This window comes from Orbicella franksi, chromosome 9, assembly GCF_964199315.1.
Source record: "Orbicella franksi chromosome 9, jaOrbFran1.1, whole genome shotgun sequence".
Classification (NCBI taxonomy): domain Eukaryota; kingdom Metazoa; phylum Cnidaria; class Anthozoa; order Scleractinia; family Merulinidae; genus Orbicella; species Orbicella franksi.
Window position 1 is genome coordinate 16,313,743 of NC_138153.1, and position 27,611 is coordinate 16,341,353.

At 38.5% G+C, this 27,611-nt stretch overlaps 2 protein-coding genes across 2 annotated transcripts; both read right to left on the bottom strand.

Annotated features, from left to right (window-relative positions):
- Window positions 1-26: 26 nt before the first annotated feature.
- Window positions 27-3,734, bottom strand: LOC145497374 (sushi repeat-containing protein SRPX-like). Its single transcript, XM_081477191.1, has 2 exons — window positions 2,607-3,734; window positions 27-370 (listed from the first exon to the last, which is right to left on the bottom strand). The coding sequence occupies exons 1-2, from the start codon at window positions 2,806-2,808 to the stop codon at window positions 27-29; spliced, it is 546 nt and encodes a 181-aa protein (XP_081333317.1). The 5' UTR covers window positions 2,809-3,734.
- A 739-nt stretch (window positions 3,735-4,473) lies between these two features.
- Window positions 4,474-8,247, bottom strand: LOC145497375 (sushi, von Willebrand factor type A, EGF and pentraxin domain-containing protein 1-like). The gene is made up of 6 exons (XM_081477192.1): window positions 8,233-8,247; window positions 6,928-7,252; window positions 6,574-6,786; window positions 6,071-6,274; window positions 4,914-5,003; window positions 4,474-4,541 (listed from the first exon to the last, which is right to left on the bottom strand). The coding sequence occupies exons 1-6, from the start codon at window positions 8,245-8,247 to the stop codon at window positions 4,474-4,476; spliced, it is 915 nt and encodes a 304-aa protein (XP_081333318.1).
- Window positions 8,248-27,611: the final 19,364 nt, after the last annotated feature.

The following is a 27,611-nucleotide window of genomic DNA, read 5'->3' on the forward strand; positions in this document are numbered from 1 at the left end:
TAGAACAATAATTGAATTTAGAATATCTAACGCTTGGTAATTTTGCCGTTCCAATCCAACAATTTAGTGTATACAACGTCAACAAGTTTACAGTTAGTTATTTTTCTTTTCAGTATACCTTTACTAACAGTAAGGAGTAGTAATAATATTGGCTTACTTGAACAGTCAGGCCATGGAAGCTGTCGCGAATACGATTGTCCAGGCAAGGCATAGAATTGCCATTGTCCGGCTGAACAAAAATACAGCATAGGAGGATTGAATACAAAGTCGAACCCATTCTTGCACATCACCACACAGAAATGATCCGAGCCATCCCTGTGACAAGCTAATGCTCCGTTCTTAGGGGCTGCGGACCGTGGGCAAGTTTTAACTGTAAACAAAAAGAAAAAACCATGTTAGCAATTTTGTGACAACATTATTACGAATGTAACGCCAGGTTCACGGCGACTGTTGAAAGGCTGAACTGTCAGTTGCTAGGCAACTTGTCGCGATGAGATTAGCGTGAGTGGGAGATGCTTTGCTAATCGAATAACGCAAGAGATCACGGAAAATCAGCCGTGATTGATGATGATTTAATTGACGATAATTGAACGTAAACTGAGATACAATGCAGTGAATAAACTAATTACTAGATAATAAGAGATTACAAGATGACAAGATTCACGAATCAATAATAGCAAACATTCCAATCATAGCTGCGGTGTGACAATACTTCCAGTCAAACTTCTCAGTAAAGACACAATTAAAATCATGAATGATCCCAAGCAGATATGCATACCGCTAACTGTCCTAATACAATAAAAGATTACACTTTAAAATCTTGAAAGGAATAAAATTGCACGATGCCATAAAAACGTGCTTGCGTGTGCGCCACTGCAAGCGATGTGGGAATTTACTAGCAAGGAAAGGACTTTAACTGAATTACCAGAGATTCTTATGGGAGCCTGTTAAATAGAAACCTAAACTAGGGGAAGTACAATTTATAAAAATTTGTCACTAAAACAAGACGAAATAAAAACTTTGAAAACTGGGGCTCTACCACGTGCTGGACTTAGGACAATAGGCTGTTGTAGAAAAACCGAGACTAAAGGTACTTCAGGTTAAAAACGTCCAAAGGAAAAAACAAGCATAGAAAATAGTTTGTATTTACACATCGGTTCCCGCTCGCAGTTTTAATCATAACAATTACAATTGCCTCAAATGTGATTGGTGCATAAACTACTTTATTTTGCTCTAATTAATCTGCAAAGTTGTAATCGGCCAGTGTAATCGCCCAGTGTAATCGGACGGTGTAATCGGACAGTTGGCTGTAATCGGACACCTGTAATAGGACAGTTACATGAGCCAATCATTTTAAGTCCACTCCACTAAATCCACCAATGACAACATTGATTAAAAACACTATAGTAACCACTGAATGAGACTGACTTTGTAAAATTGTGGAGGTTTAGTCTCTGGTGACTGTTTTGAAAAAGACTTCACAGCCATTTTGCGAGCTGTTCTCCATATTTTATAATTATGATATTTAAAATGACAATAAGAAGCTCTTTATCAAATGAAACTTTTACTTTTGTGGGAAATTGTAATTGTTAACAGAACATCGTGTCGTCCAATTCAGTCTGTAATCATACTCGTGATTCACAAATCGGACTCTCGCTTCGCGGTCGTCCGATTTTGTTAATCACTCGTATGATTACAGACCGAATTGGACTCCACTCAGTCCTATTACCATTATTAATCAAAACTATAACAAAATTCTCGAACGTGATTGGCTTTCAGCAGCCCGATTTGCGCATTAATTGTACGCGTCATGCTTGTAATTGGACAGTACGCGTCATTTTGTGCGCGCTGTTGCGGTTCACTATGTTGGATAAACTGCTGTGTTTTTCAACATTCATACCGACGTTTAATCGTTCAGCGATCAATCGATGGTTTGTTCGTTTCTCGAATTTTGTCATAGTTTTGATTAAAGAGGACGTCGTGTCGTCCAATTTAGTCCGTAATCATACTCGTGATTAACAAATCGGACCCCCGATTCGCGGTCGTCCGATTTTGTTAATCACTCGTATGATTACAGACCGAATTGGACACCACTCAGTCCTATTACCATTATAAATAGCCAAGGGTAGCTTAAAACTTAATTTACTTAAAAACACATACTGTGCACGATAACTGAAACTTGAACTTCTGGCGACCATGATATGCCGCTAACATTATCTATATGTGTTCACGTGTAAAAACTAATGACGTCATTGCTAAGCAACAAATTGGCGAATCAGAAAGAATCAAGATTACTCACTTAATTAGAGAAGCCTCGATATAGTGTTCATTGCAACGAAGGTTTGATTATTCGCCATTTCCACATTCCCCATAATACACCTTGTTTGCCTCCCCCCCTCCAAATTTTGCATAATCATTGTCTTCAGTTTCTCTTGGGACGACAGTAATACCCAGGAGAAATGGGAAACGAAGGTTATTCAGATTTTTGGGGGTAAACAAGGTGTATTATGGGGGATGTGGAGGTAGCGAATGTAACACTTCTCATGACAAGTGTTACTGAAGAGCATATTTGCGCGGTGCTTGGAATAAGCTAGCTTCGTACTTACTTTTCAGGGTTATTCGGAAGCTGCATGTTGCTTTATTCTCTGACGCATCTATGGCGTTATATAGCACTTCATACGAGCCTGGAACAGCAAAAATTTCTCCAGACTGCCTGCTGGAACTTACTGTCGGTGAGACGCCCGAATTGTCCGTAACTGTAGGCTTCTGCCAGTAAACTCTGACATCAGGTGATGTAAGATTATCCATTACTATGTCGCTTGGGCAATAGTGAATACAGGTGGCTCTTCGTCTACTGGAACTAAAGTTATATGGTATATGTGACGAATAGATAGTAAAAGTTGTATTTAATACCAGCTAATACTTAATGGACACCCGACGGACAAGGTTCATGGATTACCCCACTGTAGAAGTTTGACAGCATGCGTGAGCTCGACATGGTCGGAAGTGGCTTTTAAGCGGAGTATAATTTCCCTTCGTTTTATAATATTTCCTTGGCATTTTTGTCCTTAATCACATCTCGGAGTGATGCTGTGTAGTGCCAATTTGAATGAAGAAGATTAGTGTAAAACACAAAAGAGAAGTAAGAGTTTCTTTGGAAGAAGGAGATAACACTTCGAAATGATCCAATATGGCGGATAGTGATGAGGATCGGAGGTTCCAGATGTTGCAGCCACTCAGCCCGAACCAAACCTAATTGATATCAAGGAGATGCGAGTTGAGATGCAGACTATACAGTCGCAACGACACTCAGGGATTAAAAATCCAAGAACTCAAGCAAGAAATTCTAGAGTAGAAATCCGCCCTAATTGCCAATCAAAGGAAAACGGAGAAGATTGAAACGCAACTTACCAAAGCCGAGAAAGCAAATGACACGTTGGGGGAACGAGCTTAACCACACAAGAATCAAGCTGAACGATCACATCGAAGAAAGGAATAAATTGGACGAAAAATACGATGACCTGGATGACTATTCACGTAAAAACTCGGTAGAAATTTTTGGCCGTACCTGAAGGCGCGTACACATCAACCGACGACCTTGTATTGGAGTCATCAACGTCGAAATCAAATCGGATTATATAGAATATCACATAAACTCCAAAGAAAACAATATAAAGCCAGTAATTGTCAAATTCGTGAGGCAGAGAAAAGTAAAATCACTTCCCTGCAAAGCAAAAATTAAGCTTAAAAACGTGAAAACCTCTGACTTATTTCGAAGCTATGCTTACGCGTCCCGTGAGCAACAACATACATTCATCAGCGAGAATCTTACGAATTATCGAGGAGAACTGTTCTGGAAAGGAAACAAGTTGAAGAAAGATAAGATGAGTACCAGCACTTGGATAATAGATGGAAAAAATATTCGTTAAGACGTCGCCAAAAGGAGCACCGGTAAGGATTTAAAGTAGAGAGGACTTAGAAGATCTTTAAATTATAATGAAATGACTGCTGAATAAAAGTAGGGACTACGGACTGGATTGCTGAGCGAAAGAACTCTTAGAATAGGTCTTTTTTTAAAATTCAATATTAGTTACTTCGTTCTTTTGTTTTACTTTGTTTTAATGCTTACAATTGTAAATGCGAGGGGAGTACGATTCGAATTGGTTATTCCAAAAACCTATCCTTAAATGCGTAAATCACACCAACAAATATGTTCGGTGATTTCATTAAACGAAAGAGGTATCAGAATTTTGGCTCAGAGATCAAACTAAGCCAATTTGCAGACGATACCAACTTATTCTGTGCTGATGTGGCCGTTCTGCTGAACAAGCCCTGGAAACAATGAATGCTTTTGGGGATTTTTCTGGATTTAGCTTCAACAGTGGGCAGATAAATGGCAGATGTCATTCAAGATCAGAAAGTGTCACCAACTGTGTGTTCGGAAGAAAAGCCACAAAGTCACCAGCCCATATACTATTCACGGAAAGATCTTAGAACCAGTAGAGCACCACCCCTATCTTGGAGTCGAGCTTCAGTCAGACCTGAAATGGGACCACCATATAAACATACAACAGAAAAGGCAAATCGCTCACTGGCATTCCTGAGAAGGAACCTCTCAAAATGTCCTCAACAGACCAAGGTGCAAGCGTATATCGCCATGGTAAGACCACATGTAGAGTATGCATCAGCTTGTGGGATCCCCATCTAAAGAAAGATGTGAAGAGTGTGGAAACCATCCAGAGGCGGGCAGCCAGATTCATTAAGGGGGGAATCCAGAAGGGAAGATGGCATTGTGACATTGTTATTAAACGATCTTGACTGGCCACCCCTTGAATTAAGAAGGAAATGTCACCTCATAGAAGTTTTTTTATGAATCGTTGCATGGCAGAAACACGATTTCCATCGCAGCTGACCTGAAGGTGCCTTCAAGTTACAACACAAGATCACAGGCAACCTACATAAACCCTGGTACACGAGGAGAGATCTACAAGAACAGCTTTTTCCTAAGAACAATGACAGAATGCAACAGCTCGCCATCCAACATACGCCAGTTGAAATCGGAGACTCCTTTCAGGCTGGCCCTACGGGCACATTTTAAAATTTTAACAATTTTATTTATTTATTTATTTATTTATTTTTGTAAGATCACCATGCACAGCACAGTATTACTTTGCTGTATATTAATTTGATCACATGCACCTGCACCAGCACAAATGGAACAAAAACAGACTAGAGCTCTCAACAATAAAGTTCTTTGAACATACCGCATCATGCAAATTTCAGAGGAGACTGTCGCGAACTTTTGCATTTTACCTGTGTGAACCTCGATTGCCCAGAAATTGTTTCCTATATTATTATAGCAGAAACGATACTCTTTTGCACAGTACCTGTTTTAGTTCCATATCGGACATACCAAGATGCGTTTTAAGCCCGTAAAACTATGCAATTTTTGCCGTTTTCATAGGGGCTTGAGAAGGCAATTCTTCAACGGTCGACGAAATCCTTCAAAATGCTTGAAAAATTTAAAACTTTCTATTGTTAGATAGACGAAAAGTAAAGCTCTTATGCTAAGTTTACCCCTTGTTTTAGTTTTGTATATTGTTTCAGTGCGAATACCGAGAACGTTGTAATTTCCAGATATTTTTTGCATATTTAATGAGGTAAAAGGCCGTATTTTCATTTTTTGCGAATTTCTGGAAGACTTTAACTTCTAAGAAAATCAGAATAATATTTTCGAAAGTAGCTCCCTAAAAGCGTTCTTTAGGCAAAGTTTCAGGATTTTCGATTTTTCTAACCTGGCCAGCCATTCTCGATATTTCCAGTCAGTGACTCTTAAATAGCTTGGACGCATTATCTTGGAAAGTGCCGTTTTCGGTCGGGACCACTAATCTAATGGAATTGCTTGAGCGTAGTTCCTTGCGACATTCCTGTTTTATTATTGTTAGATAATCTGGTAAACTCTCAGTGTTATGCAAAGCTTATGTTATGAAATGGAATAACCCAAAACATTATTTACCACAAAAGGTTAATTCAGTTTTATTATGTTACGCTTTTTCATACTTTGTTATACCTGAGGAGCCAGCAAAGACCTCTACGTTATGCGCGTTGCATTGTTCCGGCTTCAGCAGACAGAAGAATGGAGGGACCGACGGAGAGGTCATCAAGGAAATGTAATTCGTCTTAATGACGGCTTGGACGTTAGGATCATTTGCATCACCATCAAAGAAAAAGTCGGGATATCCATACACTTTGAAGTAAGACGGGTTTGCGGTGTCTGAAAGAAAGCCAAAACGTAATTAGTTGTGTTTCACTCCGGCCAAGTCAAGCCAAATATAATATGATTGAATGTTTCATTAAATTGAGGAAAACGTGAATGAAGCTTAAATCGGAAAAAAAAGATCTCCATCGTCCGGCAGAACAGTAATAGAATTTAGAATATCTAACGCTTGGTAATTTGGCCGTTCCAATCCAACATATTTAGTGTATACAACGTCAACAAGTTTACAGTGAATGTTATTTTTCTTTTCAGTATACCTTTGCTAACAGTAAGGAGTAGTAATAATATTGGCTTACTTGAACAGTCAGGCCATGGAAGTTGTTGCGAATACGATTGTCCAGGCAAGGCATAAAAGTTCCATTGTCCGGATGAACAAAAATACAGCATAGGAGGATTGAATACAAAGTCGAACCCATTCTTGCACATCACCATACAGAAAAGATCCGTGCCATCTCTGTGACAAGCTAATGCTCCGTTCTTAGGGGCTGTGTACCTTGGGCAAGTTTTGCCTGTAAATAAAAAGAAGAAACCATGTTAGCAATTTTGTAACGACATCATTACGAAAGTTTGATTATGCAACACTTTTTATATGACACTTACCATATGAGCATATTGGCACCGTGCTTGGAATAAAGTAGCTCCGTACTTACGTTTCAAGGTTATTCGGAAGCTGCATGTTGCTTCATTCCCTGACGTATCTCTGGCCGTATATAGCACTTCATACGAACCAGGAACGGCGAAAAGCTCTCCAGAATGTCTGTTGGAACTTACTGACGGCGACACGCCTGAATTGTCCGTGACTGTGGGCGCCTGCCAGTCAACTCTGTATTCAAGTGTGGTAACATCATCTATTGCTATGTCACTTGGACAGTACGTGAAGACAGGTGACTCCCGGTCTAAACCAAGAAGTTTGACATAGTAATAGAGTGCACAGTAAGTATTGAGCACATGAATTGGATACGTACGAAAAAAAATCTACCCTTAATAGGCCATTTCCGAGTTACCTTGTGCCTCTGTTTCAAAACGAATCTTCGTGCAAAACCTTTCATATGAAATTGGTTTGATTTGCATGAAAATAAACATGTAGGTGGAACACATTTTCACTGATATGAATGGTTTTGCACGAAGACTCGTTTTAACACAGAGGCCAAAGGCAAGCTGGAAGTGGCCTAGTAAATTTTAGCTTGGGCCAGGGTGCCTTTTGTCGCGTGGTCTAAAGTGTTTCTTTTCACAGGCCTCAACGTGACTTTGTATTTCTTAACTCTGACTATAGGTTTGACACACGAGTGTGTTGTCTTAGGTTTTCTTACTAATCATGGTTAACTCTTTTTGTTATCGAGCCCAATGAAGCTAAAAGGTACAATCTGATTCTCTTACCTAGTACTGCAGCACGAGTCGCAAATGTGACGAGAAAAATTGTTAAAATCAAACTTTGCAGAATCATCTTGTATAGCTGTTATGGCTCAGGGAAAATCAAGAACGCTCTGAACCCAAATCATATCTACCGATCTTTTGGCCACGTCAGTATTTTATCAGCTGTTCTCATTTGTAATTGTGACAGGTGTATTAAGAAATTATCTTCAATAAAGTAGAGGAAATTTATTGCTAAAAGCCATTAAAAATGTGAGAAAGAAATATTCATTAGTGTATATGTAAATCAGATACGAAATTTCTCTTGATTTACCTTTGCTTTTTGATTTTATCGGCTTAAATAGGTCGTATCGCCAAAGTTTTTTTTTATTTTTAAAAAATATATATTTTAAAATTTATTTATTCACTAACAGACGGAAAAAAACTACTCACAATGCAAAATACTTACAACACAATGCTTACATTCCCTACATCAGTAACAGCTACATGAAACATCCTACATACAATTACGTTACAGTCCTTACTTTACAGTACTTACACCACAGTTTCAGTACAACATTCATCTACTACTTACTTGGTCATACTTGCACCACTAACATTCCGGTACTTATTCCCCTCTTCCTTTTGTATATGATATTATTTGGGCAAGATTAATCCCCTTTATACTTTTTACAATAACGTCTTTGATTTCTAGTGTACTTTGAAAGAAAAAAAAAACGCTAATAATTTCACATTACTTAAATTTCTACCAAAAGATAATGCTATATATTACAATAGTTTTTTTTTTCTGTTTTTTTTTTCTTTCCACTAGTTACCACACGCTGTTACATAGTACTGGTGAACACTTTTATATATTTCTTAACTACTTAATGATTTTGTTTTTAGTTGATTTGAAATATTGTGTCTATATTTGGGGAAGCATGCTCATTATGAAAAGCGCGTACAAGATAAAAAACAACAGAGAAAGAGGAAAACAAAACAGGGCACAAAAGAACACAAACTACAAAGGAGGCCGCTAGTCCCGGTGTAAGGTTGTGGAAAAATAAAGAGTAAAATTAGAGAGTAAATTGAATAGCAAAAGGGGAGCTGCTACATAAAGGTGAATTAAAGTCACAGTTCATTTGAATAGATTCCATTTGGATTTGTATTTCTTAACAGTGTTTGTCTTTTAAGCATAACACTTTTCGACTTCTTGGCACTTTGCCAATTACAAGTGTATGGTGTACAAGTATATACTCTGTACCATCAGCTAGTCCCAGACAGGTTGGTAGGGTCAAAGAAAAGTCCTGTGGCTTTATCTGATGCTGTATCAACCAATGTTGGATGTTTTGCCAAAAGGTTTGAGCGAATTTACAGTCCCAGAAGAGATGGATCAGGCTTTCTGTGTTTTGTTCACAGAAAGTACATGTGTCTCTTATAGAGATAATCATTCGTTACAATTTTTCTGTAAAGAAGCTTGAATTAGAAAGACTGAAGTTTAGTTTCTTTCGTGCAATAGAAAGGCAAAATACATGACTTATCCCATTTTATCAAGTTTTCGTAATTTTCTCAGTCAGCTATCTATTTGCTCTGGCTTTTATCAGGTGTTGAAGTGATCCCATTGACAATTAACTGATACGCCTCTTTGCAAAAGCTTGAGGGCGATAGTAACTTTTGACTACGAGTGAGTTGGTCTTCAGAGTTCATCATAGCCTGTTCCTGAAAAGACTTTTTAAATTTTGCCAGAGCGCAGACTACACCATAGTACCTTAAAAAAGTAGTATTAACTTTGTAGCGAGGTTTACTACCATTATACTTTAAAAAGTCAAAATTTTGATCTAGCATGTCTTTGGCCTCATTAACTCCCACACGAGACTAATCCGGATAAAAAATTGGCCGGTTTGCAATTCTGTTCTATTTAAAAAGCTGAAACCGAAAAACCGAGCAAAAAATTGACCAAATATGCAAAACCGAATATCCCAACGCCCCCTTCGAGTAGGTGGAACGCATTTTCACTGATATGAATGGTTTTGCACGAAGACTCGTTTTAACACAGAGACCAAAGGCAAGCTGGAAGTGGCCTATTAAATTTTAGCTTGGGCCAGGGTACCATTATTGCCGTGGTCTAAATTAAATTTTTTCCTTTCACAAACCTCAACTTTTGTATTTCTTCACTGAATATGGGTTTGGCACACGAGTGTGTTGTCTCAGGTTTTTTACTCATCATGGTAAACTCCTTTTGTTATCGAGCCCAATAAAGCTAAAAGGTACAATCCGATTCTCTTACCTGGTACTGCAGCGCCAGTCGCAAATGTGACGAGAAAAATTGTTAAAATCAAACTTGGCAGAATCATCTTGTATAGCTGTTACGGCTCAGGAAAAGTCAAGAACGCTCTGAACCCAAATCATATCTACAGATCTTTTGGCCACGTCAGTATTTTACCAGCTGTTCTTACTTGTAATTGTGACAGGTGTATTAAGAAATTATCTTCAGTAAAGTAGGGGAAATTTATTGCTAAAAGCCATTAAAAATGTAAGAAAGAAATATTCATTAGTGTATATGTAAATCCGATACGAAATTTCTCTTGATTTACCTTTGCTTTTTGATTTAATCGGCCTAAATAGGTTGTATCGCCAAAGTTACTGGAAGGCAAAAAATTTATGTAGGATGTTATTTTATTCACAAAGTTTTATTATGTTAATTTGCGTTGGTGTTGCGTTGCTTGTTCACGTGTACGAAAATCACAGCTGGCTAGTGCAGTCAATACTTTATGGAAGGTGGCAAAGCCATGGGTGTTTTGATCCCATTTCGCGTACGAATTTTGAAAACATGTACGCAACAAAAATACTCTTAGTTGCTTTTAACGATGTTTTTTTTTCTCGTAATTTCACGAATCACGTTTGTTTGTTATTTGCTTTTCACTCTTCGCAAACAAAGATTTGCACTAATAACGTGTCAAGTATAAACCTTTTGTCGCTTCTGAATAATGTATATCTTCTAATCTTCTTTAAAGTGCCTTAATTAATAATTTTTGCCTTTTCTTTAAAATCAGTTGGGGCCCCATTCAGACACCGTACTTCACATGAGCCGAATCGATCGAATTTAAGCCGGACACCCAAATTAATCTGCTGGCTGAATTGGTTCAGGCGCCAATCTTGATTTTACCCTGAAGTAATTCAATAGGAGATACAAGTGCATTTCGACCAGTTGTAAAAGGTGCTCAACTCCTGTAAACATGGTAAAGAACAACCAAGCGCAATCCAAAGGCGTCCTGCCGAAAATACAAGAAAAGTCCTAAAAGTCGGCGGAAAGGAAGAGAATCATACAAACTGCATTAATCTATTTAACTGCAACCGGCCACTGATAAAGTGGTTCAGATGTCGTACTTCGCATTATCGCATGAACTTATTTACGACATGCAGTTTCAACTCCCAGCTTTTTTGTATATAATTCAATTTGGGCAAAAAGCTACTAACTGATGATATAGGTCAATTCACAAATGCAATGTTCACACGTAATTCAAACACAGGCAAGGAAACGGTTTTGATTTTTGATGCTGCTCACAAAGGTGGCAGCAAGTTTGCACACGAAGAAACGGACTGCCCATATCGGCTTCGTCTGCGATGAGCGAAACCCGCCAGCCTCTATTTTAATGCACTGACGCACAAAGCATACTTTCGTGTATTCTCCGGTCTTCAAAATTTATCAAAAATACTAATTACTTATTAACCGAACGTGGGGTATTTACAGGAAAATCACCTACTCGTTGATAATTTTACATTCGATTGCTACAGTTCAAACCGAGTTGCACTGGAAACGTTTTGCGATCGTCCATCTTTGCTTTGCAAAATTGGCAAAGTACGTGTGATTCGCAGCCAGTGTTTAGGAGTCACTGACTGGAAATATCGAGAATGGCTGGCCAGGTTAGAAAAATCGAAAATCCTGAAACTCTGCCTAAAGAAACCTTTTAGGGAGCCCCTTTAAAGTCTTCGAGAAACTCGCAAAAAACGAAAATGGAGCTTTTTGCCTCATTAAATATGCAACAGATATCTGGAAAATTGACAAATTTCTCGGCATTGGCATTGAAACAATTTACAAAACCTGAACTCAGGGTAAACCTAGCATAAGAGCTTTACTTTTCTTCTATCTATCAATAGAAAGGTTTAAATTTTTCAAGCATTTTGAAGGATTCTGTCGACCGTTGAAGAATTGCCTTTTCAAGCCCCTATGAAAACGGCAAAAATTGCGTAGTTTTACGGGCTTAAAACGCATCTTGGTATGTCCGATATGGAACTAAAACAAGTACTGTGCAACAGAGTGTCGTTTCTGTTATAATAATATGGAAAAACATTTCTGGGCAATCGAGGTTCACACAGGTAAAATGCAAAAGTCCGCAACAGTCTCTTCTCAAATTTGCATAATGCGGTATGTTCAGAGAACTCTATTGTTGAACACTCTAGTCTGTTTTTGTTCCATTTGTGGGCCATTCTTTGTGGGAAATATACAAAACGATGGTTGATCCATGTCGTTATTACAACATTTTTTCATTATTTCACGCAAGATACATAAAACTACAGAAAAAGCCCAAAATATAAGTTCAAAGTCACACAGACTCAACAGGCTACATGTATTACGTGACTGGCGTCACGTAATATTCCAATTGGAATTACTAGATTATTGAGGTTTAGACACTTGCTTATAATAGGGACATATCAGGGTTTGTGTTTCCCGTTTATATACACTCGATTAGGCTGCAAATATTCGAAAGGAGACTGGTCTTTTAAAGTAAATTTTAGCATGTGTCTCGAATTAATTAAATACACGAAATGAAACGAAGAGGTTTTATTAACGTGATCCAGCCAGACCAAGGAAGCAAGTTTTCTTGAAAAATAGAGTAAAGACTCTATGAAATCGATCCCGCGGTCTGACCTCGGATGGAATTTGGCCTAGTCCAAACGTCGCGTTTCTGCCGTTCCGACCTCAAATACATTTGTCCCGGCAGTGGCAATGACAAGAAAACAGCGGTGATTCCAAACTATGAGTTCAATCAGTCGCGCAGAAGATCGGAAGACGCCTGCTTTGCTGAAGGCCACTTTAAATGCTACAGATATTAGCAACGGCAGTTAATGCAGCAGGCTATGAATTCAGTTCGGCACGGTACGTAAGAGCACGCCGAAGCCAAGTCGCCCTACACGGCATGCAAACTTTGTGCATTCCCCCCCGGGGGGGGGGGGGAAGGAGAGACTCATATAAAATAACGGGGGTGCTCGTCGTACATTTTAGGGGTTAATCTTCAAAAGGTCCACCACGAGAGCTTTTGCGGTACCTTTCACGGGGATTGAGCCGAAAACTATGACAGGGGATAATGTTTTATGTAAACGGTTGTCAGTTTAACCATCGATTTTCCCTCTTTCTTTATTATTTGGAAACTATTAAGGCTAAGTAATTGAAGACACCAACAACAACAAAAAACACTGTCAGAAATATATCGAGTAGTCATTCTATAAAGAGACTTTTCAGTTTTCGTCAATTATGCAAAAAAGTTCACCTAGCCTTAAAAACGTTTGTGTTTGCTTGCGCGCGTTCTTACTGCCCAGATTTTTTGTTCCAAATACTGATTGAAGAAGACCAAAAGTTAATCAAAGTATTTATTTCGTCCCGATATTGGGCAAACTAAAACGCCTTTTAAGCCCGTAAAATTAAGCAGTTTTTGCCGTTTCCATAGGGGCTTGAATTCTTCGACAGTCGAAGGAACTCCTCAAAATTTAATTTAATATAAAGCTTTCAATATGCTTAGTTTATCCGGTGTTCTAGTCTTGTAAACTGTTTCAATGCGAATACCGAGAACTTCAACTCAAGCGCGGCATTAGCACAACGTATGAAACCATGCATGCACTCAGTTCGGCAGGGTGAATTAAAGTCGGCGCGACTACTTATAGCACGGCAGGCCTAATGCCGTTCCGCACGGCAGTAGCGCGACTTGGCCTCGAACGGCCTGCTCTTTGCCATGCACGTGCCGAACTGAACCAGGGACGGTGGAGCCGAGGTGGGGGCTTAAGGCCCCCCCTCCCCTCCACTTTTTACCACGATGACAGTTTATTTTGTTTTAGTATGAGGTAAAAATGAAGAAATAAAGAACAAGGAAAAGAAAACGAAAAAAGTCTGGTTGACTACAAATTTACCAAGAATTTACAAAGTTACAACCTCGTACCAAATCTATAGGAAGCTTTTCATGTTTACATAGTTTTAACCTTTCCGCCGGCAGCGTGCACTTCCTTCCCACACACGGGGGAACTTGTGTAAAAGCGCAGGTCAGTCAGTAATAAGGCCGTGATATATCATGGAGGGTTGAGAAAGATGTATCAAGCTCACAATACCTTCAAAATATATTGCTGTAAATGCACCAAAGGTACCCGTCATTTTATAGTTCATCCACTACGTTGAATTTCTTAAGAACTACACCATGGAGAATGTCAAAAATACCATTTCCAAGCCCTTAGACTTTTAAAATGTTTTTTTGGGGGAGGATGCCCCTAGATCCCTCTGCAAACTTACGCCGGCACCGCTCGTTTTCAAGCCGACGCCACCACCTCCTCCCCTCCCCCCCCCCCTTCCTTCACTTGAAAAAAGACTCCGCCGTCCTTGCGAATTTATATCCTGCTGCATCAGCTGCAGCTGCTTTCTAGCATTTAAAAAGGTCTTCAGCAAAGCAAACTTCTTCCGGTCTTCTGCGCGACTGAATTAAATTCGACGTTTGAATCTTTTATAGCTTAATTGTCATGCCACTGCCGGGCCAAATTTATTTGAGGTCGGAACGGCAGAAGCACGACGTTTGGACTGGGCCTTACTCTATATTTCAAGAAAACCTACTTTCTTGGTCTAGCTGGATCACGCTAATAAAACCTCTTCGTTTCATTTAATGCATCTAATTAATCCGTTTTCCATCAAGATCAAAATCAACACACAATGGTTAAAAATACTTTAAAAGACCAGTCTCCTTTCGAATATTTGCAGGCTAATCGAGTGTGTATAGACGGGAAAGACAAACCTATATGATTCTATTATAAGCAAGTGTCTAAACCTCAATAATCAAGGAATTCCAATTGGAGCTAACTGAAAATATATCTTACGTGACGCCAGTCACGTAATACATGTAGCGTGTTTAATCTATGTAACTTTGAACTTATATTTTGGGCTTTATCTATAGCTTTTTTGCATCTTGCGTGAAATAATGAAAAAATGTTGTAATAACGACATGGATCAACCATCTTTTTGTATATTTCCCACAAAGCATGGCCCACAAATGGAACAAAAACAGACTAGAGTGTTCAACAATAGAGTTCTCTGAACATACCGCATTATGCAAATTTGAGAAGAGACTGTCGCGGACTTTTGCATTTTACCTGTGTGAACCTCGATTGCCCAGAAATGTTTTTCCATATTATTATAGCAGAAACGACACTCTTTTGCACAGTACTTGTTTTAGTTCCATATCGGACATACCAATATGCGTTTTAAGCCCGTAAAACTACGCAATTTTTGCCGTTTTCATAGGGGCTTGAAAAGGCAATTCTTCAACGGTCGACAGAATCCTTCAAAATGCTTGAAAAATTTAAAACTTTCTATTGTTAGATAGAAGAAAAGTAAAGCTCTTATGCTAGGTTTACCCCGAGTTCAGGTTTTGTAACTTGTTTCAATGCGAATACCTAGAACTTTGTCAATTTTCCAGATATCTGTTGCATATTTAATGAGGCAAAAAGCTCTATTTTCCGCGTTTTTTGCGAGTTTCTCGAAGACTTTAAAGTGGCTCCCTAAAAGGGTTCTTTGGGCAAAGTTTCAGGATTTTCGATTTTTCAAACCTGGCCAGCCATTCTCGATATTTCCAGTCAGTGACTCTTAATACGGATTGTAAACGGAGCATTTATGTCCGACACAAGTGTTTACTTTGTCCGGTGAATTTAAGGCAGCGAACAAACACATCCAAACTGAAAAATACAAAATCGACATGCAAATGCACATAAGCGTTTAATAATAATAACAACAATAATAATAATAATAATAATGCGTGAATTTATAAAGCTTTCATTTTCAAAGTTCAATGGCGCTTTACAATGTTTGTGGTTAAGATTAAACTACTTCAACCTAAAATGACAATATCATTATAGGAATTAGGGTTTAAAGTGATTTGAGATTAAAACTACTACTTCTTAAAATTACAAAGTCATTGTAAAAGTTCAAGATAAAAAATTCGATAAAAGGTGAGCTGTTTATAAATTCTACTTTGCCTGAACTTAAATTTACATCATGGTATCATAGTTTCTTTTACCGTGAATTATATTAATTTTCAATGCCACTTTCCAATATTGAGTTAAAAGAAGAATTCATTCGTTGTAAAGAACTTCCAGTATTTTGTCGCGGCGCTTCAGACTCTACTTGCCGTGGGTTCTAGAGATTTCGCTGGCCCACAGTCATGGACCACCACGATGGACTACCGAAATGGACTACCTATATGTAAGTGGACTGCTAAATGGACTACCCATATGGACTACCTAAAAAAAGACAATCTTCAGACGAATATTTTTGGAAAGAACAATTAAACTATCACTGTTAAGCCCTAGGGTACTAGGGCTAGGGGAGGGGCGAAATTGATTTGGCGGGCTATCTGGATCAGAAGATTTTCACACTTAGGTGCTGCCCTGGGGTCGGAAATTTAACATGGCTGTTATGTCCATTTCCATAAGTCTTTCTTGTACCCTCTGATCTTGTGTGTTTTTCAGCTGGAAAAAAAGGTTTTCAAATTACCCTCTGTCCATTCTCAAAAATAATTTCTTATTTTTAAAGCCCTTTCTGTAAGAAAGTACTGTCATGGAAGGAAATCGCATGTTATCCCAGACTTTGTAATCTGATGTTTGGCGGGGGGAAGGGGCGGCGGGCAGACCCAGAGGAATTTCACAATTTTAAGGAAACCAGAGTCAAATTAGTCTCTGCTCGCACCTAGTGAATGTCAATTTACATCCCTTGGTAACTTCTCTCTGTCAGAGAAACTTTTGCCATGTCAAATTTCAAACCCTAGGGCAGCACCCAAGTGTGAAAATCCCCTGATCCAGAAAGCCCACAAAGTCATTTTTCTCCACCCCTAACCCTAGTACTCTAAACTGAACACTCAATCTGACTCAATCAAAGCAGAACTATTTAATATTTAATTAACACTCGCAACATTCCACGTTGTAGAGTTTTTAGTAACATGCAACGAGACTTTCACATGCATTCTTAGCACTTAAAGAACTCAAAAGGATGTCAAGAATCTGACTTTTACTTTTGACTTTTACGAATTTGAAAATGATGAATAAGTCATCGAAACGTCATTCGAAACTATTATCGCTGTGTTTTATTCTTACTTGTTTGTCCAAAGCCCCCGTTAATTATTAGAACATCAAATATTGCCAGGAAATGTCTATAAAATCCATATTTATAACATAGCGCGCGCGCTGGTCCTATCTAAATCCTTTTATAACATAACTAAAGCAAAGCGCGCGCTCTGATTGGTTAATTTAGCGCCATTATGGGCGCGAAGCTTTATGGTCCGTTCTTTCTCATATAGCTTGATGAAACAACTTTGCAGCTCTTAAAATCAGTGAGGCAGTTGGAAAAAGAATATAAAAGGTCTCAAAGATAAGGTATGTAGTTCGTAACGAATAACATTGATTCGTTTGTCTATAAACAGTAGGGTGCTGAGACTGCACAGAACGGACTGGAAATCATCTTTTAAAGGACAAAACTCGGAAATTCTCTGAACACTTAATTCTAATCATAAATTTATTAAAATATCTAATGAAATCCTTTTTGCAAAAGGTGGGTATCTGTAACGATCAACACGGTAACAAAAATAAATTTCAAAATGACAAAGTCAAACATTCAGCAGTTCTGAAGCTCTTAGTACAGTGTCAAATTATTTAAGACCAGTTATCTCACTCGCTATGTGCTTGCTACTAGCCCAAGTCAAATGATACTCGGTGGTCCCTGTATATGCCATTCCAAGTACCCGTCACGCAGCTTACAGGATGACTTTGTCACTGGCTGTAAACGTAAAGGTTTTGATTGAAAACTATTCTAGTAGTTGGTTTTTGGTACAATCAGTGACTTTATTTGCTACCTTCTATAAATATGTGTTCATAGTTGTATCAAAGATAGTTTAAGTGTACAGCATGTGGTTCAAGTCATTGGTAAGAACTAATACATTCTGTTGCTGATGTGTCTAGAACTTATTAACAACAACTGACACTTTACAACATTATGATCAACTATCTGGATCTTTGTGTTACACGTCAGACAACTACTGTATAGAGTTGATTTATAATTACTACATACTATTTGGCATGACTGAGGCAACAACGACTTTACCAGATGATTCTCAGTTTCCTGGTTCAGTACTAATTGTGATCACATCCACTTGCTTTGCGGTACTGTGTTTGCTGGTACATGTATACATTGTGTGTGGTGAGGTATGTCGTATAATTAAAACTATGCATACTAATACATTCAATAATGTAAGACTTTCCTATCTGTGAATTTACTATGTTTTTAGTGTTTCATCTACAATGTCAAAGTTAATCTTCATCAGCCTTTCCCCCCCTAACATTAATTCTTTCACAATCACTTTTTTGAAGGATCTTAGCCTTTACTGCATGATATACATGTAGCCTGGAAGCCACACATTTGCTGATCTTGAGAAAGGTTAAAGGGCATCTGTGAAAAGGAATGGTCATGTTACTAATTAACAACATGTGGTGTTATTCAAGATATTGTTCTAACCAGCTGTGTACGACAGGTCTCAAAAACCGCTGATTGGCTGAGGACTTTTTTTAAGGACGCGTGCGCAGAACCTTGACCGCTGACTTACTGCATTGGTTTCTGTTTGGGATTTGTGTATACTGGAGGGATCTCTGGTGGATTCGTTTCCTTTTAAATTCTACCCTGGTCCCAGAGGTTTTTCTTGATTTTTCTTTTCGCGAAGCGGCGAACACGAGTCGCGAAGCGGCGAGAGAGAAAAACCTCGTTTATGTTTCTCGCTGCTTCGCGACTCGTGTTTTCAGCGCTTCGCGGCTCTCTCGTAGCACTCTCGTGCGGAGAAAAATCAAGAAAAATCTCTGGGACCAGGGTATGTAAATTTAGAAGCACTCCGCAAATTTTGCCTGCATTGATGTCATCAACCTTTTTCCTTTAATCGATCATCGAACTTGTCATCCTCTCGATTCTCTGATTCTCTATTTAAGCTTTCTTCTGGTTCGTCGTCGTCTTCATCTCCACTGTTTTTGTTTTCTTCATGCTGAGCCGTCATTGGCATACACTTCAGCTCATAAAGTAAAAGTCAAGAATAAGAAATTGGTAAGCAGAATTCTGTATACATACAGTTAAGAAGGTCATTAATAACTTACATTGTACAATTTTCAAAAATAATAGTTCCTTTTATCATGTCCACTTCACAATACATGTTTGTAATGTTTCCACCTTTCAATAAAACTCCATACCAGTGGCCATAACACCTGACCATGCAATGTCTTCATTACTTAGGAATTCGAAAACGGAAAAAACCAGGAGATTATTAACCATAATAATTATTATTTTGACAATTTTTTAAAAATTTTTTCTTGAGTTAATTTCAACAATTTACCACAGGTTGAATGATTTTGTTGCAGTTTTGAGGCATTTTATTGCTTCTAAAGCCTCCTCTTTTGAAAATTTCATTTTCCTACACAGTTACAAAATTAGCTACCTTCTAAAATTAGAGTGAAGGATTTCAATCTTTTTCCCTGTGAAAACTTCAAGGTGGTTCTGAAAATTATGTGCCATACCTTAGCAGCACAAACCATTTCATGTCCTATGTCTTGCTAAATTCTTAAAGCACACTGCATTTTATACAAATGTAGATTACTTTCATTCCATAAAACTTTTTTCAGCATTTGACCAGTTGAACTCTTTGAATTGCAGAGGGAGATGTTGAAGGAAGTTTTGGGAGTGATAATTGCCTCTTTCAACGGATACAAAACCAAGGAGATGCTGAATGTCAATACCCCCTTGACAAGGGCAGACTGTACCACCCTCCATGGTCACATGAACATTGTGGTGACTCTTAGTGATATCATCTCCCAAATCAACTACTTCCATTTTGTTGTGACTTTGTACATCCACAACTGCAGTGCACATATGCCAAGTGGTATTTGCTATGGAACTTGTGGACCAGATAGTGCTTGGCATGCAAAAAAATGTCTTCCTTGATGAAGAGCGTGAACTTTCTATTCTGCGAATTTTGGGTGAAACAGTGTTCATTTCTGCTCTCAGAGTATACAGTAACACTGAAACTTCTATCATAACTCTTATTGGTATTACCTCCTTGTATTAATGCAAAGTAGACTCATCTTCTGTCTACGATCACTGATTGGACAATAATTTTGTCATGATCTGCGACAAATTTTTCTGTTTTCTAAGTTGGGTACAAAGTGGAAATACAAAAAAGTGCTGGCTTAGACTAACTAATTTAATTCCAGTTGATGATTATTGGCAACATGTGATCTCACGTTTATTGCCTCCCTTATTAAACAAATTTTGTTTTTGTACTTCTGTCTTCTTGTCTGTTGACCAAGGTCTTTTCATAGTTAAGTAATGGCTGTGGGTGGCAGCTGAACCCAAGAACTATGTACAAATCAGTGAACTGTGACTGGCTCCTTTCATTTTGAGATTTGAGCCATTTGCCCTCTGGATGGGAGAGTTTTTCTAGCACACACACACACACACACACAAAAAGATATTATGCCAGATATCTGTGACAAAATACTAAGTAAACATTTTGTCTCTGAACTACTGTAGATATATGTATTTTGCAACTGACCAAACAGTCCAGCAGCATGCTGATCACAGAAAGCTTCCATTTCAGTCAGATCATAGAGGTATTTACCACCCTTGTGTATAGTGCTTGGTCAGTGCTCTGTGAAACTGCTGAACATGTTTGCCAAATTCTGGTTCTGCTACAAATGTTCACAACATTTTAAAGAAGCTCAGTCACGGTTTGCACATATTGAAAAGTTTAGCCTCAATTTTTCAAATTTGTCGTTTGTAATCCATATTAATCTTCTCCATCCTTAGCCATCCTTGTTCCTTTGTGGTTTATCATTATCTCATTGGTGTTTTTCTGTCTTATTGAACTGTTATTTTCAGGTTTCCTACCATTTAAAGATTATTTTGTATGTGGCCAAAATAACTCAAAATACCGTGACTAAGCTCCTTTAATTTCTACCTGTTTTAACAGTTGAGTACAGTCAAGGATAATATTATCTTGATACCTTCATTAAACATGGGTTAGCACTTCAGCACTTTTGTTGTTTATTAGTGCTAATGCATGTTCAAATATAGTTAAAATTTGTAATGAGCCTTGACTACAGAGTGATGGTTGACCCTTGGGGGAAAGGTTCTTTATGATCCCATTCTCAAACTGCAGCTTCTTTTGGATTTTGCAAAAACTGACGTATTTGTGTGTTTTCAATTTCAAATAAGAACTTAAATTTACATGTTTGGTCACATTTTTTTTTCCACTGGAATGGAATGGTTGGGGCAGAGACTGGTGATGCACAACTTGCCAGTCAAAATAGCGTTTTAGTTACTTTTGTGGTTTCCCCAGTAGCTTTGCACTGACTTGTTCAAGCTCCTCAACTACATTGTGTATGCTTTCATGTTGTAATCTGGCGACATTTAAGTTAGCATTCTGCTGAATGATTTAAAAGGTCTAATGTAATTATTTTGATGCTATACCTGTATAGCTGTAGGGAAACCAGATTTGATAATGATTGGTATTTTTTCATTCTTTTATTTTCTTTCAGACATTTTCATTGAATAATACATTTATTTCTGACATTCAGATTCATAAAGTACTTTTTTTTTCATTTTAAATCCTAAATATTGTTTTTCAGGTTTTATATTCCAACAATACTTGGATCACACATTGACCCAGAAGTGCTTTATAAATCTGGCTTTCTGTTTTTATCAAAAATGAATAAGTTGAGTCTTTTAGGTAGAGTTGTGTCAACTAGAGAAGCATTTTCTGTATGTTAAACTTTTGGTACTGATGCCGGAAAGCCCTTTTTAGGGATGCTCCGTAAAGTAAACGCAGGTATCGTATGGTGGAAGATAATTTTTCTTTACAGTGCTTCAAAAACAAAAGAAACCAGTACAATGCCCTGATTAGAAGCCAGTGAAGTGCTTATGCTACCAACCTTGCATCGTACTACGGTGTACGATTATTTTTAACTCTGAGAAGTAAGCTTAAATATAAGCTTATGTACCTACCTATTTCGGCGAAATATAATATTTGCTGCAAACTATTCGCTCCTGTGCGTCTGCTTGAATTAACTTAAGCTTAAGTGTTTGTTGCAAATGCTCGGGTTTAAAGAAAGCTAAATCGCTGTGGTCCAGGCTCTCGAACACTATAATGAGGTGTTAGGGGTACTTTAGTCAGCCTCCCTAGACAGGTATCACCAGCGGAACTTTGCGGAAAGCAACAAGTTGTCTCGTTTAATACTTCATTAACAGCGATCTGATCGAGTAATCCTTCTCTTTACCGCCTCGAAGGGCCCGTTGTCCCTTGGCGCATATTATTGATTTCCACAAAAAGTAAGACAAGATGTAAAAGAAATCCAGTTGCTTTTTTTTACGTTAGGTAAGCTAAATTTTTCAAAGCGGGTGCACCTTGAAATGGCGGGAAAAATTCGACAGCTAACCGTGGCGCTGAGAAGAAAGACTACAACTCCATCTTGATATTCTAAACAAATCCCGTCTTATTTCACATGAACAAAGAGAGGCGTGCAATACACTACAATAGAGCATTGATTAAATGATGGGAATTACAATCATGATGGTATTTAACACGAAAGGAACGCCTAATGAGAAAACAACTTGTCTCTGCTCACAGAGTCCCATTTTGCATCCGCTCGGACGAAGTCTTGCCGTCAGATTGCCATTAATCCAGCCATTATTCATCGTTAAAGAGCTTCATTGAGCTGCTCCTTTCGGTTTACAACCATATAATGCCTTTGGGAAGTGTTTTCTCAAAATCATGGAAACGAAAAAAAAGTCATTTTTGATATTTCCTTGCGGAAGAAACAACGATAACGTAGTCCAAATCTCAAGCTTAACAAACACTGGGCCGTCTTAACAAACGAGAAAATCAGATTCCAGTTTCTCTTCCAGCAGTGTCGAACGTTAACACAAGGGGGAACCAGGTAAGGGTGAATATTCTATAGAAAAAGACCGCCGATCTCACTAAACACAATGCCAAGGCAAACTGGAAACGTCGAAGACGTAGTTCAACCGATTATCGAAGTTTGAATAAATGTACGAGCAGCCTGATGAAAGGCTGAATTACTTGGCGAAATCTTATTCGTCGTCCGCCATTTTGAAACACTTGACGGCGGGAACTGAGTGCGCATGCTCAGCGGTTTTTGAGACCTGTCGCTGTGCACACCTCGAATGCTCTTCGTCTTCCTATGATTTCTTGGACATTATCAATATTTACTGGTATTCTCTTATCGTGCATTTCTTTGAGGCTTGGATGCTTTTCTTCTATGACTTCGCCTTTTGCGAGCAAAATTTGCACTTGGAATTCAAAGTAGGAGCTTCCAGTGCTAGTGTACTTATGTCACTAATTTTGTGGATATTAAGCCACAAATTTAGATGTTCATCAGTTTCCCTGTAAAATAATAAAGATCTTGGGGAAAATAAAAATGGAATTGATTAAGAATATAGTATTAAAGGAATGTTAGTGATAACGAAATGTGATTTGATGTGATGTATGATGTACTATTGAACACTATAATGAATACTGACTCAACTCAGTCACTGGATGGTTGGGCATTCAGGGAAGCTAGAAAATAATATCAAGAAATGTGGCTGCTGAGATTGATTACTGTATGCATAAACCACTAAGCACCGGTAGCAAAACATGCTTAAATTGTACACAAAAGCAGTGCTCAGGCTTTACAGAAGAACAGTATTGCAGGGATTTGAAGTAGTTTCAGTCTTGGCTGTGATGAAGAGCAATGCTTCATTTCCCTAGAATTTTCATTTGCAACTTCTTTGTTTTGTAAAAGAATGTTTGTCTAACCATCGCAGTTCTGATTTGTATGTACATGTACCTATATCACTGTAATGCACTTGCTTACATTCCGGCATCGTACCAAGGCATTTTCCAGGATATGCTAATTCTTCAGAGTTTTTACGCCACAAACATAAGTATCACCATCCGACGCGGTCGTGACCATCCGCGGACGTGTCGCGAACTGACACAAACGGTGACGGGTCGTCACGATCCGTCCCGATTGGGAAGATCCACCAACATTTTCACCCCCCTCCATAATACCGCCATGAACTGACATAAACGGTGACGGCTCGTCGCGAGCCGTCCCGATCGGGACGATCCGCTGACATTTTCACCTACCACCATAATACCGCCTAAGTCTCCCGCGAACTGACAAACGGTCACGCATCATCACCATCCGTCACGGACGTGACGATCCGCGGACATGACGCGAACTGACTCAGCAGTGACATGACGAAAACTGACAAACGGTGACGGGCCGTCACGATCTGTCACAATTCGTCACCAGTTTGGCGACCAGTTACGGATCGGGTGTATTGGAGAACCCTCGTAACACCTGCAGGCATCTCACCTTCATGCTTACTTTATTCATTTTCATTACCTAGTATTTTTTTTGACTCAACATTTTTGCTATTTGCATGTATTGTTGCTCGTAATTAATTATCCCATACTACATAGTTGACATTTTCATGTTGTGAATTTCTTTGTTGCATCGGATAATGTATTATGCTGGATTAAAACCAATCGCATCATCTTTATAGAAATTGCTATTACTCATCAATCAATCAGGAGCCTGCACTACCTTCTAAGGGTTGATATTTAATGACAATAGAAAACTCTTATATTGCAACTATCTTTATAAACAATTGACTTTGATTGCACCAGCCTTACATGGTAGCCATGGCAACATACTGGCAGTATTAGAATAGACATCAGCAAGAACACTAACAATATATTATCCTGTATCTTAAACTGTCTTGCATTAGCTTTTGAAATGTAATTCTTGGTGCTAGCAATCTGCATTCATATTCATTTAAATCAAAGAGAGCTGGTTTTGTGGAAAATTACCGTGCCATTAACAACAGCAGATGGAGTTTATACTTTACTGTATGTCTTAATGGCATGTTTTACAAACCCATTCATTAACATCAACACTTGCTTTTGTATTACAAAGGTGTTCGCCAATACCAGGAATTCGCTCTCTCTTGACAATGACAGCAAATACAAGAATACAGTGCCAGGGCCATGGGCAATCATCTCCTGTAAGTTTGAAATAGTCAACCCAAAATATGGGTTTTTGGCTTTGCTCTGTGGGCTTTCATTTATGCATGTTTTGTCTTTTGATCAGAGGCCATTAACTCTTGCTCTTTTGAAGTCCTTTAGTATGCATTTATGTTTTGCCTTTGTGGTCATATTGTATTCTTGCTCTCTAATTCTACACATGCATTATGATTTGCCATTTGATAAGATGCCATTCTTTCTCTGTAAAAGTTTGCCCATCTCTGAAAACCAGTTGCCTTTTTGCTGAAAACGTTAATGAAACCCCTGAACAATTGACCATGTATTCAGACATTGTCATATTTAAAACACTTGGTATTACAGTCAAACCTGTATATAACGGTTACCCTTGGGAAATAGCCAGGTGACCGTTATATAGAGGTGACCGCTGTACACAGGTTTCCTTTAAACTCCCCTGGAAGTCATTAAATGACATTTTTATGTGCAAAGGATCACTTATGCTGTGTTTACATTTGAGCTTTTACCAAGGTAAACAGTTACTAAGGTCAAGTTACTTAACCTTGGTACATTCGTCCAGTGTTTATACCGGCTCAAATAACTCAAGTTGATCTTTCAACATTAGCGCGCGCTGCATTATCAACGTCATGAAATCGAACTTGGACGACGTTCCCACCGCAGTGGAACAGGAGCAAATTGAGGTGCCATCATTTTCATAGGCGAGGACCTCATTCCGTAGTAGTACGGCGAAAATTCAGCTGCTTGATCATACCCAGAGTATGCAGGGATACGTTGTATATGCAGCATCCTCCCTGGTGGCAAAATATATCGGCAATAATTACACAACATAGGATCGAAGATTGTCTAGAGAAAGTTGTAAATAACACTGAGAATGAAAAATACAGTGCTCTCTTTTACGTGACGGATTGTTCGCTGTAAGAAGATCGGTCCAATCTTTCCACGTTATCTGCCATGATCGCCTAGTGAAAACTGGGATAGAAACGCTTTTTTGTCGACAATCGCGCAATCTGCTCACCGCGGGAAGTGAAATATTACGCCGCCACAAGCGGATATATCTGTCATCTTGACCTTGGTTACCAACTGTAACCATGCCTGATCACAGGGTAATTACAACTTTTACCTCGGTTAAATTTCTTTTGTCTTTTGCGGCATTTACCAAAGTATCAGTTGGCGTTTACACACGGAAAATGTTTACCTAGGTATGTAAACTCTGGTACCTCGGTAAACCGTTCAAGTCTAAACACAGCATTAATTTACGTTTTATTGACAATAACGAGTAACACCAACGTAATAAACACGATAAGAAAGGCCCACAAAATGTCCGTGAGGAACTTTAGGGAGGTGTAGTATACTTGCATCTAAGTTTCCTTGTAGGAAAAGCTTTTAACGTAACAATATTGATTTCAAGAGGAAAAAAAACGGTAACAATTTTCTTATATTTCGGATTCGAAGCTTGATTTCATGTAGTATGTCGTTAACTTTACTCAGTGTGAAAGAAAGTTCTTGATGTTCCTGTATTAGTGATTGAGTTTAGTACTAATATTTGTATTTTTGTGAAACCCCTGCCATGGTGGCTGTTATTTAACGAGCTGATGAATAAAGCTTGTCATTATTCGTTAATCGTAACCCAGTTTCGTGACTGTTATATACAGGTAAAAGATAACAAAATAGTGGATTCAGGAAGTTTAAAGGGTGAACACGTCCATTATATACAGGTAACCGCTATATGCAGGTAAATATAAATATAAGAGACGATTTCTGGGAAGTTGTTCAGTGACCGTCATACACAGGGTGACCGCTATATCCAGGGCCGTTATATACAGGCTTGACTGTAATCGCAATTATTTTGCAAATATTGAACACCAGCACAGCTCTTATTTCTAAAATGACAACTTGCATCATTCTTTAACTGATTTGCTATTGCCGGCTCTAAGTAAGAAGTTTCCCATTCCCCCTACTTCTAGTGACCTTAATCCAAGTCTTGGCTACCATTCATTTAACACTCGGTCAGTGTAAAACGAAAACTGCGAACTACAGATTAGGGGTAAAATGAAGACTGCAAACTACGGACGTTTTAATTATATTTGTATTATTTCTATTATCAGAGTGCTAACCGTGAACAGGATTATTCAGGCTAATCGTTGCGAAAGTCTGCACTTAGGTTAGCTGAATATCACTCTGGTTAGATTGAATATCACTCCGGTTAGCCTGAATTAATCACTCAGGTTAGCCTATTAATAACGCGCTGGTTAGCCTGTATACGGTTAGCTATCAATGATGGAAACGGTACTGAACACGGTTCAGTTTAAAAGTCTACAGTGTGTAGTGTGCAGTCTGCATTTTACCCCGGTCTGCAGTCTGCAGTCAACATTCTGCGTTTTACACCGACCAATTTAACACTGAATTTTTGGACAATCAGTGCCGCATGTTCTGCTAGAAGAGACAATATTACATTCTTGTTGCAGGGCTGATATTTGACACTAAAACATGTTTCTCTGATGAATTATATGACACTGTAAATATGTTTTAATATATTTCACAAAACAATATTGCTGTAGAAACTGTTTTTTGGTAAACCTGCT